The sequence below is a fragment of the Vipera ursinii genome (genome assembly GCF_947247035.1).
Source record: "Vipera ursinii genome assembly, chromosome: Z".
In the NCBI taxonomy this organism is placed as follows: Eukaryota; Metazoa; Chordata; class Lepidosauria; order Squamata; family Viperidae; genus Vipera; species Vipera ursinii.
The window spans coordinates 85,446,234-85,466,383 of record NC_139517.1 but is presented as its reverse complement, the minus strand read 5'-3'; the positions used below and the strand labels follow the sequence as shown (position 1 = coordinate 85,466,383).

The window sequence follows — 20,150 nt, the reverse complement described above, 5'->3', positions numbered from 1 at the left end:
TGCAGTCTGAAAATTAAAGAGCTTTTAAGAACTGTATTGCTGAAGCTTGAGAAAAGGGAGCAACTTAACTGTAAAGGTAAAGGTAAAGGTTCCCCTGCACATGTGTGCTAGTCGTTTCCAACTCTAGGGGCCGGTGCTCATCTCTGTTTCAAAGCCAAAGAGCCAGTGCTTGTCCAAGGACGTCTCCGTGGTCATGTGGCCGGCATGACTAGATGCCAAAGGCGCACGGAGCGCTGTTACCTTCCCACCACAGTGGTCCCTATTTTTCTATTTGCATTTTTACGTGCTTTCGAACTGCTAGGTTGGCAGAAGCTGGGACGAGTAACAGGCGCTCACTCTGTTACACGGCACTCGGGATTTGACCAGCCAAACTGCCGACCTTCTGATCGACAAGCTCAGCGTCCTAACCCACTGAGCCACCGCGTCCCTCTAACTTAACTGTAGAATGCATCAAAATTAGTCATGCTTGCCAAGTAGCTCTACTAAAACAAAACTGCCTCCATTATTATGCTGCTTAATACAAGGATAAAAAAAATCCTTTATACTGAATTGTTTATGAAATCGTATGAATCTATAGGAAGCCACAGTCACAGGCAGCATACAAATAATCGAAAGAAAAAGAAATTAAGTAGTGAGATGTGATCTGCTTTACAGCTTTCTCTTCAATCTACATTTTTGATATTTGAAAAGGGGAAAATATATGAATATTAAATGATAAACTACTGAGGAAAGCTTTATGATAAGTGTTCTGAAAGTTGTACCTGTATATATATATATATTTTAAAAAATAACAATTAATGAAGCTGTACCTTCTACTTATAAAAAGGGACGTGGTGGCTCAGTGGGTTAGGACGCTGAACTTGTCGATTGGAAGGTCGGCAGTTTGGCGGGTCGAATCCCGAGTGCCGCGTAGCAGAGTGAGCGCCTGTTACTCGTCCCAGCTTCTGCCCACCTAGCAGTTCGAAAGCACGTAAAAATGCAAGTAGAAAAATAGGGACCACTACGGTGGGAAGGTAACAGCGTTCCGTGCGCCTTTGGTGTCTAGTCATGCCGGCCACATGACCACGGAGACGTCCTCGGACAAGCGCTGGCTCTTCGGCTATGAAACGGAGATGAGCACCGGCCCCTAGAGTTGGAAACGACTAGCACGCATGTGCGGGGGAACCTTTACCTTTACCTTTTACCTTCTACTTAGTAAAGATATGGACTTTTTAAAATCAGCATATTCTACTGCTTCCTTTATTTCTTGTGGTTTCTTTACATTCTCTTGTAATAAACTGATTTTAATCTTCATGTTTCTTAATTAAAACAGTAATTAGCCCAGTCAGACTCTCCATTGAAAAAAAGATGTTAAAATAAGAATTTTTAGAAATTGTTTATTTTTCTGGGCAATCCTATAATTACTTACCTAGAAATTAATTAGCTTTGTGCTATGTTTAAGTAGATATGGAGAGAATTATATAGTCAGGTAGTTTAGTTTCATTCTTTTATCATTTTTTTTACAGTTCAAGACCTCTTTCTGTGGTTTTGTATCTGTGATTTTTTTTTAAAAAAATAATTTTTCATTGCAGTTTATGTTGTCTATGTGAACAGAATGTCTTATTTTATGGTAATTAAATGCTACAATTTAATACAAATATGTATACTGTATCATTCATTTTATTTACTTATAACATAATTTTATTAAAATTGTAATTAATTAGAAAGAGAAAGAAAGAAGAAAGAAAGAAAGAAAGAAAGAAAGAAAGAAAGAAAGAAAGAAAGAAAGAAAGAAAGAAAGAAAAATGTGCAAAGGAAAAAGTATCCTAAAGAATAGAAAGAAGAGTGTAATAATAAAAAAGAAATGATATCCAACTTTCATCATAAGCAATCTAAACAATTTTAAACATTTCTTCCTTTTTCTCTTCCTCTTAATTTACCTCTTCATCTCCAATTCTTAGTTCAGGGAGCCTTTTGTTATCTGACAGACATTTGTGGCAAGCATGAAAATACAGAATGCAGTAATCTTTCCAGGTGAAGTGGTATCTATTTATCTACTTGCATTTGCATGCTTTCAAACAGCTAGATTGTCAGGAGTCCATTAAAGGTTGCCAAAAAATAACATTTTAAGCTTAATCAAAGAAACAAACTTTGCATTTCTTCCTTTTACTTCTAACAAACTTAAAATCTATTCAAGTAATGACATAGAACTTTTCTTTTCATCTCTTTTTTATTCCTCCTCATAAGATTTATCCAAGCTTTAACCTTCTTTGTAAACCCAATATAAAAGAATTATCTAGGTTACTCTTTGGTTTGTTTGTAATTCCCTTTTGATTTTAAAGCATCAATCAATGTCTTTTGAAAATCTAATTAAACAATTTTTTCATGTCATTCTTGTAGCATGTCATATGTAGATCAGCTTTTGATGCCATCTCTATCTTGTCAGATAAAACTTGTTTTTCTTCTGCCATTTCTTCCAAAACATATTTAGGACACAGTCTACCCATAGAAGCAAACATCGCTACTGACATTGTTGATGTGATTCCATTTTTCAGAAATATTCTTCAGTATTTCCAATGTCATAATATTTTGCTGCATTCTACAGCTGTTAATCAGGTTTATTTATTCTTTTCTTTAAATAAAATATTCAATTCTTTCTAGTGTCCAATCTGAAATTGTTTAACTCTTTTATGTTCAAAACAAATTAATTTTACCAAGGAAAGGGTTCCTTATAATTAATTCCAAAATCTTATTTCAAATTTATCTGGATTCTTAATCTGTTTGTAAATTTCTAAAAACAAGGTCTCAGTTAGTTTCTTTCTCTTTATTTCAATTTTTAAGTTCTTAAGTTTATAGTTTTTCCCCCCCTTTCATTAAGGATAGAAGCAGACTCACCTGGTGTTTTCAGATTTGTCAATCCAAAGGTTTCTAACAGCTGAAAAGTAATAAGCAATTTATGAATGTGATTGGAAAGCCAAGTATGTGAACTTAAGGTTTTTTTTTAAAGATGAAGACTGTAGTTTGAAGAAGAGGGCTATTCCCTCATATCCCTATGCTCAAATAGAAACTGTCATCTTTCCTCATGACCAGCAACTATCTGAAGCACCAGTTGGATATCTCCTATCCATAGCTGGATTACTTATTTCATCCACACTCTGCCATTTCCTCCAGAGGTCACATCGTTCCTTTTATGTACTCAAGGAGATATTGTTCATGCTCAATTTATCTCAGTTGTGACAACCCTGTTAGATTGGCTAGGCTAAATGAAATTGATCAATCCAAAATTAAACGATAACTTTCATAGCTAAGTTGTGATTTGAACACAGGGTTTGGGGATTTTTTTTTACTTTTAATCTGATATCCCCTAATTGTTGCAGCATATGTACTGTTTTGATTCCCTCTCTAATGCACTTATAATTGCTAAGTATACTCTTATGTCTCACAGACTTTTCAGCACAGATATAGGATAGAAAGAAATAGGACTGCAAATATACTTCACTGTTTCACAGAACATTAAATCTAAATATCATTGTGTATACATTTGATTGACCCTTAAACTGTACCTCTGTGCTAATGTTTTAGAGAATAAATCTCACTGAACTCAGTAGAACATATTGCCACGTAAACATTCATGAAAGCCAACTGCAAAGCTATCTTCTGAATCTATATGAATGCATTATAATACAAGAAAGGTAGAAAAATAAAAGCTTTGTTACCTAGTCTAAGAGAGGTTAAGAAGACTATGAACAGATATTCAAAAATATATAATGTATTCTTATCATTTATTTGTATTGGATGTTACAGGTTGACAATTATTGTTCATGTTTTGATGTTGTTGGGTTGGGATATATAATTTCAGATATAAATTTAATAAATAAATAATATTTCCTTCTCAAAGAGAATATACAATTTCTTTCCACAGATAAAATTTCAAATTTAGTAAAGGTTTGAGTAGCAGACTTGGTTTAGCAGACTTCAGACTGAATACACAAAATCAGCTGGAAAAGAATTTTATCAAATTTCAAACAATAGCAAACATCAGTCTGAACAAGGTAATTTTTCTTCTTAAAATGGGTTTAATTGTTATCAATATTCAAATGTGTTTTGGGACTCCAAAAATCCCATTTGCCATTGGGTTTTAACAAATAAACAATTTACTATTAAATCAAGATTCAATTATACATTAAACTAAGACACTGTGAGAAGGGCCTCATACTTCGTATATGGTTTGGTATCTTTCTTATTTAGGTATAGTTTTACCTGTACATTGCTCAGAATGTCTGGAAGATGAGCAGTTATGAAATTTGACAAGATAGAGAGATAGAGATAGAGGGAGAGGGAGGGAGGGAGGGAAGGAGAGATAGAGAGAAGGTAGGGCAAGAAACAATGGGTGGAAAGTAATCGAGGAGAGAAGCAACCTAGAACTAAGGAAACTCTAGCCCTAAGAAAAAATTTCCTAACACTGAGAACAATGAATCAGCAAGACTTGCCTCCAGAAACTGTAGGTATTCCAACACTGGAGGCTTTTAAGAAGAGATTGCACAACCATTTGTCTGAAATGGTCTAGGGTTTCCTGCTTGAGCAGGGGGTTGGACTAGAAGACCTCCGAGGTCCCTTCCAACTCTGTTATTCTCTCTCTCTCTCTTTGTGTCTGTGTGTGTGTGTGTGTGAAAGAGAGAGAGAGAGAGAGAGAGAGAGAGAGAGAGAGAGAGAAAGAGGGAGGGAGGGAGGGAGGGAGGGAGGGAGGGAGAGAGAGAGAGAGAGAGAGAGAGAGAGAGAGAGAGAGAGAGATTTGCATGAATAAAATCTGAACCCTGGCACTAGATGAGAAAATAGGACTGATGATAATTTGTAACAATGAAAACGTACACTGTGTATGCTCAGTAGCTCTACAGTTAAAGTCTGAGTTTTGTGTACCTATTTATCCAAAATGCATGAAACATTCATTATTGTATTGCTATGGTCGAGGCGAGAAGAAACTCTTTGCTAGAGTTTTATGCCATTGGTATCAAAATAAAATAGTTGGTCTTTGGGTTCTAAACAACCAAATTTGGCTGGAGTGGTGTACAGTATTAAGAATCATAATAGACCTCAAAGGGACCTTGAAGGTCTTCTAGTCTAACCCCCTGCTCAAGCAGGATAGCCCATATCATTTCAGACAGGCGGCCGTCCAGTCTTTTCTTAAAAACCTCCAGTGATGAAACACCCACAACTTCAGAAGGGAAAAGTTGTTCTACTGATTAGGAAAGTTGTGTTCACTGTTAGGAAAGTTTCTCCTTAGTTCCAGGTTGTTTCTCTCCTTGATTAGTTTCCATCCATTCTTTCTTGTCATGCCTTTTAGTGCTTAAATGTATTGTCAGCTTCAGACAGAAAATGTTTTCCATGATCTTCATGAAATACGTTTCTCCCATCATTAAAAATGAAGGAAAAATCTATGTCAGTATAATATAGTCATTTGGGGAAGGGGAGGAGACAACTTTTTATTAGTGTGATTTTTTTCCAACATATTTGCCACCAAATCCTTTCCTGTTTTCCAGGTTCTTGTACTATCTGTCTAGGGGCAACCAATAAGGGAATTATCAGCAAAGGCATAACCACGGTCTATTACTCTCATTCCAGATTCCTAGATAATTTAATTAAATACAGTTATATCTATGGGCCTACAACTTATACTCCACTGTATTGTGAATTGTTAACTATAATACAGTGTAAATAAAAGAGTAGCGGCGGCGGCGGGGGGGGAATATTTCGCCTACCGGCTCCCTCTCCTAATGCTTTCGCTCCTCTACCAAAAAGGCTTTTAACACCCGCCATTTCTCCCTCCCGCCAAAAGGCATTTCTTTCTCTGGTTGCAGCCAACGAATATCTCAGCAAAGCACAGTGTGCGGCTTCTCCAGCGGCCGCCGAAGCGTCTGATCCCAAGAGCTAGGGGTACTCAGGGCAAAGCGGGGGCGAGGTAGGGGGCGGTGGCTAGTTTGAGCGCGCGCGCAAGCGTGTTCGCAGCGTTGGTAAGCCGGGCGCTTTCTCGGCTAGGCTAAAGTCGGCAGGAGCGACAGCAGCGAAAGTAGCATCCATTCCCGATGCCGGAAAGTCCACAGTGCTCCTCCTCCTCCTCTGTCCTCCTCCGACAACCCATTCTTTCCAGGCAAACTTTGATGGAGAATTTCACACCGTGCTGGAAAAATGCCTGTTATGAAAGGATTATTGGCACCTCAAAATACCTTCTTGGACACAATCGCGACTAGGTTTGACGGCACACGTAAGTCTCGCCCAGGCAAGCCTTATCTCCTCGTAGTCAGAGGCGGGGAGATTCTCGTGGTACAGGAACAGAACTATCCTTCTGCGTCTAGCCCAGAGTCCAGCTGTGGTTTGGAAAAGAGATCCATGGAATAGTTGGGAAATAGCTTGGATCAAACTTTACTATTTATTTGTAAGGGGTCTCTTATTATCTTCATTCTCGTTGCGCGCTTAGAAACGTTGACATACACAAAAAGAAACTATGATCGAAGCTAGGTCCCCTCCCCGTTTCCCCTAACCTTCCGTCGCCCACCTGAGCGCCGGTTTTAGATTCAGCGTGTTTAATCTGCCTCTAAGTATGGTGTATTGGGCACAGGAGAGGGACAAACGAGCACATTTGAATTGCGGATTTGATTTTTTTTTTTAAAAAAGAAATCTCTTAAAAGATTAATTCTTAGAAACTAGGTTTTATATTGGCTAGACAGCTGTTGTCAGAGATCTGAATGAAGTCTATATCCGTCTGCTTAATGAATGGGTTTATTACGGCAGTGGAAAAGGGGGGGGGAAGAGAATGGCAAACGTTCAGGACCCTGGATAGTTCCAGGCATCAGCACCCATATTCTAATCTAGACCTATCTTTGTCAAGCTTGTTTGCATCTGCTTTTAATATTCTAGCTATTCTTAGAGTTTTTGTTAATGAGTTACAAAGACATTTTTCCTTCCATTCTGAACACACATATGCAGCTTCAGTTAATTTCTATTCAATGGCTTCCTTTTGATAAATTGTATTCACATAGAAGAGATATGCTTGCTTATGTATGTCTGAATAATTGGACACATGCACAAGCAAACATGCACATCCACGGACAACATTTTTAAGGTTTTGTATACATATTTTTGTTGCTATCAACCTTGATATTTTGGGTGTAGCTATTTAAATAATCAATAACAATACTCACATACTATTGTTAATTTCATGTTTGCTTCTGAGAACAATTGTTATTAATGACTACCATTATTAAAAATGCTACATTTTTGGTGGGAGGGTGAATGACTATTGTGTTGGAGTCAGCATTCCTAGTCATGGGTGATACTGATACTGATTCTTTTTTTAGTTTTAATATGTTAATTGCTGTCCTAAGAGACAGAAATCAGTAAAAAATGAATTGTATTTTCTACTAATTTTGGAACAGTAAAATTCAATTAAAACTTTAGGCTTTTATTTTGGCATAAAATAATCACTTTGTTCAATTTGTGTCTCAGTATTATTCCATTTTCATCATTTTAATTTAAGAGATTACAAAGTATACCCAAGTAATCCAACTGGAAGCTAATCCATACAGATAAAATCTTGCAGAAGACTAGTAAAGCATCATCTATATAGTTAATATTCATGTATTTTTGTTTACCACAAAAAGAAAAATAAATGCTACACATCAAGTCAGATTTACTTGTATATGTACATTAAAGTACATACCCACATTTAGTTGTGTAGAACTATTCAAAGAACCTTGATTCTGAAGAATTGAATGCTGCATCACAGTTAATTTGAAGGACAATATCTCTACAGTGCTGCTAAATATAACCTAAGTTACTTGACTTTGGGGATGGACTGCCCGTTTTTGTTTCTAATGTGACTTGTAAATATTAGTATTGAGGGTGGAGCATTATTCAACCAAAACACTTTTTATGTATTTTGATGGAGAAAATTTAAAGAAAATAATCAATACCATAATGAACATCAGTGTGATATATATATATTGAAATTCAAAAAATTGTCTCAGGACAAATTTCAGTTCTTCATTGATAATAATATTGTGATGCTGTAAGTACTAAATTTAGATTATAAAGTAAAAACATTGGCTATAATTAATTGAACTTCTTTTAATTTAAACCTTTGGAAGGATATATTATGTTGTTATTAGTAAGACTCTAATCCAGCAATACATCTATAATCCAATGGAGAATTAATTCTAATTCTGGGCAGTGGTGTAGGAAACAATTCATAGTCATGTTCTGATTTATATAGCACTATCATTAAAATATAAATATCCAGGAGGGGAGAGAAATCAATGATATAAAAAACATTTTCACCTTTTTTAACCAGCACAAATTTCTCACATCAGAACTTGAGTCAAATCCCTTGAATTTAATAGAAATGGTGTAGATAGCAGCAGAGTCTAATAAATGAAATGTAACACTCATCATAGAAAAATGGTAATTTGTTAGATGAGATGAAAGATCTTCTCCCCCCAAAGACCATTTGAAAGGCAGGCCACACTGATAATAGCCTCTACTACAGTTTGGAGGTTTTAATGATATCTAATATTCTCAGAGGGAATACCATGGTGTACAGAAATTTGAGGTTCATATAAAACTTTGGTGACAGTTATGATCTTAAATTTTCAGTTTGGTTTCATTTGCAGTAACATGCTACATGTAATGCCATAGCAGAATTTTATTGTACTAATTGTTCATTTTAATTATGTTGTTTAATTGTTTGCTATTGAGACCATTTGGAGTGGAATATTGAAAAATATCAATAAACACTAGTATTAATTGTATAAATAAAAAATAGTTTCATTCACAAGTTATGAACCTGCTTCCTCATATGGATTGATGCCATATCCAACATTACCTCTAGAGCAGCCAAAGAGCCATATAATTCCTTGAAAACAATAGCTCCCATGTGTTTGTTCTATCCATGTTCCTGCAGCTTCCAGATATTGGGCCAAATAGATCTTTCTTGGATCTATCTCGTCACACACCCAGCTATCTGAAGAAGCTAGAAGGGCCTGAATTTAAGTCATAGGCTCATGCTAATCCAGAGAGTGAACTGAATCCCAGTTCACATTACAAGATAATGCCCCAGTGGTTACCAAGCACATTTGAGTGTATTCAACAGCAATAGGTTGCGCAAACGCATCATTTGCAGTGCATGGCAAATCTTCCTCTTCATCATCTCTGATAGAATCAATATGATGTGAACTAGTAAAGAAAACACAGAAGAAAAAAAGAAAAGTAAATGAGTTTCGAAGTAAATGTCAGATTGCACTATGACGATTCAATGGAAGAGATTTAAGATAATTACTAAAATCCAAGAAATCTAAACAGATTAACAAAATCATAAGGAACCTTGGAGGTCTTCTAGTCTAACCCCCTGCTCAAGCAAAGACCCTATGCCATTCTAGACAAATGGCTGTCCAGGCTTCTTTTAAAAGCCTCCTAATGATGGAGCACCCACAACTTCTGAAGGCAAGTTGTTAATTGTTCTCATTGTTCTCACTGTTAGGAAATTTCTCCTTGGTTCTAAGTTGCTTCTCTCTTTGATTAGTTTTCATCCATTGTTTCTTGTCTTGCGTTCTGGTGCTTTGGAGAATAGTTTGACCCTCTCTTCTCTGTTATAGCCTCTCAAATGTTGGAACACTGCTTTCATGTCACTCCTAGTCCTTCTTTTCACCAGGCTAGACATACCCTGTTCCTGCAACCATTCTTCATATGTTTTAGCTTCTAATCATCTTTGTTGCTCTTTTCTGCACTCTTTCCAGAATCTCAACATCTTTTTTATAATATGATGACCAAAACTGGATGCAGTATTCTAAGTGTGATCTTACCAAGGCTTTAGAAAGTGGTACTAGTAGTTCAGGTGATCTTGATTCTATCCCTCTGTTAATGCAGCCTAGAATTACATTGGCTTTTTTGGCTGCTGCTATTGAGCCAGGTTTTGCCTACTCTGTACCTGTACCTTTGGTTTTTCTTTCCTAAGTGTAAATCCTTACTTTGCTCTACACTGAATTTCATTTTTTTTAGATAGGGCGCAATATTCAAGTCTGTCGAGATCCATCTTGAGCCTATCTTCTGGGGTTTTGGCTATTCCTGCCAGCTTGATATCATCTGCAAATTTGATGAGTTCCCTTCTATTCCCTCATCTAAGTTGCTTATGAAGATGTTGAAGAGTACTGGGCTTAAAGCAGAGCCTTGGGGTACCCCACTGCTTACTTCACTTCATATAGAAGCAATTCCATTAAGGAACTACTTCCACATTGAGTGTGCTTTGTCAGCCAGTTACAAGTCCATCTGGCAATAATGCTATCTATCCCATACTTTTTTAGCTTAGTAAGAGGTAGGTTGTAGTCTACTTTGTCAAATGCCTTAATGAAATCCAAGTAGATTTATCCACTGTGTTTCACTGATCCTGTAATTTAGTCACTTTGTCAAAGAATGAATTAAGACTTGTTTGATTTGATCTGTTTTTGACAAAACCATGGTGGGTCCTGGTTATAACTTTGCTTGCTTCTAGGTGTTCGCAGATCTGTTGCTTTATTATCTTTTTCAGTTATTGATGTCAGACTGATTGGTCTGTAGTTTCCTGGATCTGTTTTTTTTAAAGATGGGAACCACATCAGCTCTTTTCCAGCCTTTTGGTATTCCAGGATCTATAAAAGATATGTCTCAATGGTTTGGAGATCACATCTCCTTCAGAACTCTGGGATGTAGTCTGTCAGTCCTGGTGGTTTGAATTCATCTAGAATGGACAGGTGTTCCCTTACCATTTTCTTGGTTGTTTTATTTTAATCTGTATTCCTAGTATGTTTTCTATTATGTTTTTGGTGGTTGGGCTGTATTACCTTTTTGCATGAAGGCAGATGCAAAGAATGAATTAAGCAGCTCTGCTTTTTCTCTATTGTCCATTATTTCTCTCATTAGTGGACTGAATGTTTTGTTGATTTTTTTTCTTGTTTTTATATGTTGAAAGAAACTTTTAAACTTATTTTTTTACATTAGTTGTAAGTCTTACTTCATTCTAAGCTTTAGCTTTTCTGACCATCTTTGTAAGCTTGGGATATTTGTTGGTGTTCTGCCTTAATTATGTATCCCTCTTTCCATTTTTTTTGTTGGTGTTCTGCCTTAATTATATGTCCCTCTGATAGTTATTCTCAGTGCTTTTTTTGTCATAGAATGTACCAGAACAGAGTTCCGGCACCTTTTTTGATGAATTTTCCAAGTTTTAAAAGTAACTTTTGAAAATTTGATGTTTGGTCCACATGGACATGAATCACCCTGTCGAGCGTAGCAGGTCAGTGGCAAAATCATTAAAATGGTGCATGCGGGCTGCTTGTGTGTCAAGTCTGATGCATGTGTACTTCATCTGGTCTGGTTCTCATGGTGCTACTCAGCTTGTGGCACTGCTTGGCTTGTGATTGGTTGTGTGGTTGCGCACTGAGTGCTTACAGCAGGTGGCAACCATTATGTTTTGTTACACAACTGGCGTGTGTGGGTTTGTGCACATGACTGACTATGTGTGAAAGGCAAATAATTTATTTTTAAAAATCATTGGTGAATTGAAAATCTTTTTGTAATTTTAATGTAAAATTTACTATGAACATTTGCCTTAAATACAATAAATTAAATTTATGTTAAGAATTGAATATATAATTTTTAAAATAAAAGATTAACAAGATGTGAGTTCTGGCACTTTTTTTCTTACAAAAAAAGCACTGGCTATTCTTTTTGTATTTCAGTTTATCAAAGAGTTCTTTGTCTAACCATGCTTGTTTCTTCTTGGATTTCTTATTTTTATTTTTCAGTGGTATTGAGATAGACTGGCCTTTTATAATCACATTTTTCAGAATTTTCCAAGCTTCTTGAGTTGTTTAATCTATCAGAATACAATGCATATATACAATAAATACATAGCATGGTAGACTTTAATAGAAAATCAGATCCAAATGAATCCCTAGCAGTATCTCATAAAATTAACATGTTTATATTAGCTTGAGTGCCATGACAGACTTTGTGCATCATATCAGTCTACATCCCAAAAATAGGCTATGTCAGGACCTATTCTGCAGAGATAAGTGAATAACATAGGCACTTTAAGGCTTATAGCATTTAATAACAAAAGTTATTCTCATTGAGGTCATAACAAGGATGCTGTTGGGCCTTATGTAGTTTCTAGTCCATGCTTTTTGCATCTTTGTTACAAAGTTTTTTGGTCTACAATATGTAGCTCAGTGTTGGACTGTAGACTCCTTGATGCTCTCTGAACCTGGTTGTTTGCTTGCAGATATTTCATTATCCAGCTAGGTAGCTTCATCAGTAACTGTAAGTGTAAAATTTATTTTCCATTTATGTACAGCAGGGGTGTCAAACTGCCGGACCATGGGCTGGTTTCATCATACCGAAGCTGTGCCCATCCCATTGCCAGCAATGCAAAAAGAGTCACGATACCTTGTGAGACGTCATGTGATGTGGCAAGTTTGACACCCATGATATATAGTGTTTGCCATGGTGTTTTCTTCTTGGTAGTTCCTTGATTAGGATATTGGTTTCTGCTTGCTTGTTTGCCTGATATTAATACTTGCTTATCCGAGTGTTGGCTACTGGAGACCATGTGTACTGATCTTTCTGTTTCTTTCTTAGCTATGTTTCTTTTGAATGGTCTGTAAATATGCTTACTTTGTATATTTGTATATTGATGAGTAATTTGCCTGAATGCCAAGCTTCAGGAATGCCATACCATTTTGGGATTTAGCTTGGTATAAAGCTTCAGAAAGCCTTTTTCAACTGCGTTTGGTTTATAAAAGAAAATATAGTTCTTTTAGATAGAGATTAAACAAAATTAGGAAAAGAAATAAAAATGTAAAAACAATTTAGATAAAGACACTGATTTACACATATTTTGGTATGCAAGTAAAGCTTTTATCAGACCTCATTTTATATAACATAATAATGAATTTTTAAAAGTTAAAAGAAAAATCAAGTTACTTTAGATGAAATAGAGGAAAGATGAAGAATTAAAGGCATTTCTAGATAAATATTTCTTGATAAATTAAACTTTTACAATGGCAATTAATTATATTAACAATAAGATAAATGGAAATAAGCATGAATTATCTAAAGTAGATATAATTAATAATAATTTGCATATAAACCATGGAAGTGGCCAGGTATAAATTGTGAGAAGAAAATGATATTGAAATGACAAGAGGGAGATACTGTATAAGTGGACAAGGCCATACAAAAAGCATTTCATCAACATTATTCCAATTAGCATAAAGGAAGTGACATCTCTCTAGAGAAAATAGATGATGTTAGCCTCCTTGGGTAAGCTAGATTGAAATCATAATCAGATGAGCTAATTCTAGTTGTAAAGCTATATTGACAGAATAGGGACGCGGTGGCTCAGTGGGTTAGGACGCTGAGCATGTTGATCAGAAGGTCAGCAGTTTGGCGGGTTGAATCTCGAGTGCCGCGTAGCAGAGTGAGCGCCTGTTACTCGTCCCAGCTTCTGCCAACCTAGCAGTTCGAAAGCACGTAAAATGCAAGTAGAAAAATAGGGACCACTATGGTGGGAAGGTAACAGCATTCCGTGCGCCTTTGGCGTCCAGTCATGCCGGCCACATGACCACGGAGACGTCCTCGGACAAGCGCTGGCTCTTCGGCTTTGAAACGGAGATGAGCACCGGCCCCTAGAGTCAGAAACGACTAGCACGCATATGCAGGGGAGCCTTTACCTTTACCTTATATTGACAGAATCTTGCAAGTCTGAAAATATACTATTCCTTACTATATCTTTTTACAGTCAAAGAAACTAAGGAGGGTCTCTTCTGAGTCTCTTGCCCTGCCTAATTTAGTTGCAAACTATGTTATCTCTAATCTGATTGTTCCCTTGACAGCATTTCTTTGCCAAGTGTCCCAAGGTCTTTTCTACATACCATTACAGATGAATATTTAAAGAAACAAAATTTACTGAAGATTTTCAGAGGCACAGAGTTAGGTTATGAATGGACCTATAATAATAGGGGGCATTTCTGAAGGTATATAAAAGATTAAAGAAGGAAAGGTGACTGAACCAGATTGATTACCATATTCTTTCTATAAATGCTTTCAGAATGAATTTTTTTACAATCTTAACAAAACATAATAAAGTCTATGCTAGAAGACAGAAAGATGCCAAATAATTGGAAAGAGGCCAATGTAACATTAATATGCAAGGAAAATATTTGACTTTAACAAGAAATTATAAGCCAAAAATGTTGTGATACATCACGATATGTCACTTGACGCGATCGATTTTGACACCCATGGACTAGGTTATCAGCTTTTGTTATATCCACATTTTGGGCAGAATTCTCTGCTAATTATAAAAAAGACAATGCTGGTCAGTTTGGACACATTTTCCTCAATATGTTGCAAACAGAATATGGGTGTAGGTTTTAATATGGGAATAAGTTTGTTTAAGTTTCTTTGATATGTGCATAATTTTACTTTGTCTTCCCATAGGTGTCTATTCAAAACAAAGATGGCCCAGTTCTGTGTGGAGCTGAAAATGATTGCCCTTGGATTATAATACATTCTCTAGAATCCTCTAATTAAAGCTTCATTGTAGTCACTTTTCTCTTTTATAGTATCTGTGATAATTGAACTGAAGTTCATGTTATCTAATTTCTTTCCTAGTTGAGATGGTGTAGTTGGGCAGCAGGGAGGGATGCAAAGTTCCTGCCAACTCACCTTCGCTGCAGACAACTTGCCAGTGCAATGTTTGCCGGCCAGGTCTTTTGGCTTTCTCAGCAGCAATTTCTATTGGTTTTCGAAAGCCAATAGGCTTTCGAAAGCCAATAGAGGGAGTAGTATAGCTTGTGCAAAAGCTTTTTTTTGTGTGTGTAAAAAAAGGTGCCGGAACGCCATTCTGAGTGTTCTATGAGAAAAAAAGCCCTGCTATTATGTTTTAATCTTCTGATTTTGAAAATATATTTTTTTCTATTGTAAGTTGCCCAAACCTCGCCATGTGGATTGCATACAAATATTGTATAATTGGTAAATAAAGGTAGAACATATGTCAAATGATAATATACTTCCCTACAAAGTAAATTCTTGCTCAATGACAGACCAAGGAGTTAACTTGGAAAGGCAAGAGGAAAATCTAGAAGAGATCTGTGCAACTTGTAGAAGGGAAAGGCCCACACTGATAAATTAAAAATCTTTGTGGTCTGCAAAAGAATGCTGGTGGGCTAATCAATGATTTGGTGACTAGAGGAGCATCTACAGTGTTGGAGTTCATGGTCATGGTAAGCTATGGAGGCACTAGGCAACATGACTTTCAGGGCAGTGGTGGTGATTTTATTATTATTTTTTTAAAAGTCTGTGCTCTGTCCAAGGGTGCTTGGTAGGCTGCATGTACAGGCCTGGTCTAGAATTTATTTTGGAACATTCAGCTATCTAGAGCAGGCATGTCAAACTCATTTTGTTTGAGGCAACTTCTTATAAAAGAATTGCCATTAATTTGTTTTAATAAAACAATTTAAATCAATTTTTCACTTGATTTCAAATTAAATGAATTATATTGGTTGACAATGAGATTTTTTTTAGTACAATTGCCAAATGCAATGAACTGGTTTTAGGTATATGTTATTGGAAGGAAAAAGCAATCCCTGCTGTGTTACTGATCCCAGAGAAGCATTTGGATGTATGCAGGTATCCTTAGGGTGCCATAGTTATGGATGAGAAATATTGGTTGCAAAGTTGGCATTTCTGGATGTAATACAGATATTTTGGACTTATTTTTGTTTCTTTGCATGTTTGATATTTTTTAAAAGGCATACACTACTGACCATACTTATGCAGATATGTAACTTTTTTGCTAGGATACATGACTACTGCTTGCCCAGAATGTGAAAAGTGAAAGATTGTGAATAAACAAAATTTTAATGTACAGATAATACCACCAGAAATTATTTTAGCCTTTTTAATAAATGTTGTTATTGATGTTAAGCTCACCATGGAAAACATCATATATTGTTATGTATATACTAGGTTAATTATTTAAAGACTGAAGTGCAACATAACTAGATTCTAAATAATCTATTTTTCAAAACACACAACAGTCCAAACAGTAAAAGTAAAGTCCAAATTAAGAATATTTCATTCTTAAGAATTGTTTAATTTAAAGTAGTTTAGTTGTAATAGATGTTTATAGATTCAATATAGTTTTCCAGAGTATTTACAAAAGATTCTATTTTTTTCTAGCATCAGCTATATTAGACATATTACATTGAGAAAAAATGTTTCTCATTTCTTTCCTTATTAATTTATTGATTTCATTGAAGAGATGTTAACATAGGAAATAATAGATTATTTTGTTATCTAATTTTACCTTCCAAAAGACAGAAGCAGATGAAAAATGTGAGGTTCTTTCCTGTTGGCTTTTTTGAATTAGCTGTTTTAGATTCTAAAAGTTTAGTTCCTAAAGAAGTAACCTTGTAAATAATTTTAATGTCGTCTAGTGCAGGGTAGGCAAACCTGGCTCTTTTATGACTCAAGGACTTCAACTCCCAGAATTCCTGAGCCAGCATGGCTCAGCTTGGAAACCTCTCTCTTTCCCCTCAGCGTGGCTGGCTCAGGATTTCTGGGAGTTAAAGTCCATGAGTCATAAAAAAGAGCCAAGACTGCAATAGGCTTTCCAAAGCCAATAGAGGCAGCTTTTTTTTGCCAAAAAAAGTGCCGGAACGCCGTTCTGAGTGTTCTATGAGAAAAAAAAAGCCCTGGCCTTCCTTGACATTGTGCCTGCCTTTTGGGGCTTCCTAACCCTGTGATTCAGATGTCCCCAACTCTTTTGGCCTTTAGCAAACCTTCAAAAATTTTATTTTTACCCTAACCAGAGGAATTTGGGGTCAGCCTATCTAGAAAATTGGTTTAGGATTTTGATTAGATATATTTAGTCTCTGTGCTGTTTTATGGTAAATAGTTGTGGATTTTTTTTTGGTTATCTTGTTTTGCTTATAGATGTATGTTAGCTTGGCAAAGTCACATTTTGCAAGTTGAGTGATCATACAAATTGTACAAAAAACCCACACATCTTGTACCCTGATTTGAGAGAACAATATAATAAAACCAATTAAAGCTATAAAACCAGATCTGAATCAGCTCACATGTGGTTAGACTGTTAACCCTGAGTATTCAAGTGTACCTTTGCTCAAGCAGAGCTTATCTTTTAAAATTTATGACAAGGAAACAATCTATTTGTTTCACCCTACAATAATCTGGAGAAATAAATTATGCTGAAAGAAAGTGAGTGGTCTAAATAAAGTGCCTACACTTTGGAAAGCTTTGCCTCAGCCAATCTTGGCAAATTCAGATAGGTGATTAGAGACTCCTGAATGAGAGTGATAGATCATATTAGCTTTTGGTTTGCTGCCTAAACATGGTGGAAATGACCAGCTGATCTTTATCCAGAGACCTTCAGAGAGGAATTGTCCTGTGTGTTTTCCTTCACTGCACATCTGCAGTTACTGAGTAAATAACATGGATAAAATAGTGATCATTCAGTCTCAGTCTTATTTTCATATCTTCCTTTTAATGAATGGATAGTTATACTTTGCCCTTAAATACTTGAATAAGCATGGTAATTTTGAATACTGCTTCTAAATTCATAAACTTAGATGAAGATGCTTAGCATTCTTTTCTATCAACTGCCTTTGTAATTATCACAGCAACCATTTTAGTGCTTTCTTAAGTGCAGATTGCAAGAGAAAATCATGGCTTCTGTAATGCTGACAAAGTTGAATAGTTTAATTACTTTAAGATAAAACTGTTTGCTCCTTTCACTCATTAGAGGATTGAAAGAAAGTTCCTAAATAAAGATCTTAATTTACTCAATGTGATTATCATTAATTGTCTGTTTACTGAAGCTACTAACACATGTTCTGTAAATAAAATCATCTTAGTTTTATTATAATTTCTAATAATCACCTAAAGCTTGAAACTTTATCAGAGACCAATCCATATAAGAGAGGCTTTTACTAAAGTATTAATCCCACAATGAAATAGTGGAGAGCCAAAATACTTCCATATTTACTCATTACAGGGCAAGCAGGGACCTCAGTTACACTTCCTGTAATTTGATTAGTAAATATATTTCTTTAATGGAGTTAAATTGACAAGGGAGTGATCCATTTTTCTCTTGTTTAAAAAACTTCAGTGTTATACCTAGGTTTGTTAGCTATCGTGGAAATAGCTATACCTCTATTGCAATTGTGTTATTCAGAGCCAAAGGTTTAAGTATTGTTCTTTACAGGGCACACTTCTAAAATAGTAGAAGACTTGCAGGCAATTCAGTCCAGGAGTTTTAGAAAAATGTTTCTCTCTCTCATTCCATATCAAACACAATCCTGGAAGTGAAATTTGGCTGTATACCAGTAGAGATACTTGCAAGGGTCAGTCACTTGAAATATTGGTTAAAATTATTATTTTTGGGGGGTGGAGGAGATATATTTTTAACTCTTTTAATTTTCCTCTGTAAGCTGGACTCCTCAGCCAAACATTTTTTTTCTATTAGATTCTCTACGAGAATGTAAGGAGCACATGTTAGAATTAGATTTGCAGAAACCGAACTTGTAATCAAACCTCTCAACTAGGATGGAGTTTCTCTCTAATGTAATAACACTATTATGAATCAAACACTTCTTTGATTCTTAATTACTTGTATAACATCTTCTTCATTTCACACAGAAGCGTGTGATAATTGACAGGATTTTTTTTCTATCCTTTTACTTCCCTACCTTTATTATATTACTATGTAATCATATTTGTCAAGGAGTAACAGAAGACCAACATAGCTTCCAAGCCCTTGTGCAAAGGCCGTTTCACATTTTTTGAACTCCATTACACCATAGCCAGTCCTCTAAATTAATATGGTCCCCATCTTCCATACAAGCCCCAGCTCTACAAGACTCCTGTATGGAAGATAATTTACTGTTTCTGCTAATGGATAATTCTTCAGAAACCTCTAAAAATGTTGCAAAGTTTTGCTCAGTTATGATAGCTATAAGAAAACTTGCAGTTTAAATAGGATTTGATAAATCAGATTTGTATTAGTTTTCTCTTTTATAATTTTAACACAATAGTTTTAAACTATTATATATGTTGATGTATTATGCATCATATAGAATGTTCATCTTTGATTACAAATAAATGCATATTGGTATCTATTCTAATAATGCATAGAATGGAAAGAAATGCCAAAAGAGGATAATTTTAAATGGCATGGCATAACAAAGAAATGAGTGTGACTAAAGGAAATAAGTTATAATAGACTATTTTTATTTTTTTTTATTTTAATTCCATTTATATCCCGCCCTTCTCCGAAGACTCAGGGCGGCTTACAAGCTTAGCAGTAGGAAGACTACGTAGGAAAAGAACAAAGAGATCACTGCACAAGTTCCTACAATGACAAATGAATAGCATAAGTTTACTGTCAAATAAAAAAAGCGATTTCCTGTATTCTTGCAATCAGTAATTCCAACTATATCTTCAGGAGCATGAATGAATCTTAGAAAAACTTCCTTTTCCATTTTTTCCCATTTTTCTTTTTTCATGTCATGCAACACAAAAGGAAAAAAATGTTTTCCTCACTTAACACTCATGTATTTTAAATGGCAATTCATATTTTTTAAATGAAGTAAGCATAATAATGTTAAATCCATTTTTATTTGGGATTTGTATTAGTATTTTTCTGAACCAGATCATTTGTTGTAGAACAAATGAAATGTATTAAATGAACTGCAGCTACCATTGTCCCAGTCCCCAAGAAAACTGCAGTTGAGTGCCTGAATGACTACAGACCTATTGCATTAACGTCTGTAGTCATGAAATGCTTCGAAAGATTGGTTCTCCAACATCCTAGGACATGCCTCCCACTGGACTTTGATAAACATCAATTTGTCTACAGGGGAAATAGGTTGACAGACGATGCCATAGCTACTGCTTTACACTCTGTAGCAAGTCAGAAACCTGGAAGTTACGACAGGATGCTTTTTGTTGACTACAGCTCAGCTTTCAACACCATTTTGCCAAGCATTCTCATTGAGAATCTGACTGACTTGAAATTCTCCCCTGCCATCTGCGATTGGATTGAAGACTTTCTTAGGGATCGG

At 35.7% G+C, this 20,150-nt stretch overlaps 1 protein-coding gene across 1 annotated transcript in view; it reads left to right on the top strand.

Annotated features, from left to right (window-relative positions):
• Window positions 1-6,162: 6,162 nt before the first annotated feature.
• The window catches only part of KCNH8 (potassium voltage-gated channel subfamily H member 8), a gene marked incomplete at both ends in the record, with an annotated part of 243,408 nt that continues 229,420 nt past the window's right edge, over window positions 6,163-20,150 (top strand). Inside the window, one exon of the mRNA XM_083379020.1 lies at window positions 6,163-6,238. Coding sequence (XP_083235146.1) covers window positions 6,163-6,238 — 76 coding nt within the window. The remainder of the gene's footprint in view (window positions 6,239-20,150) is intronic.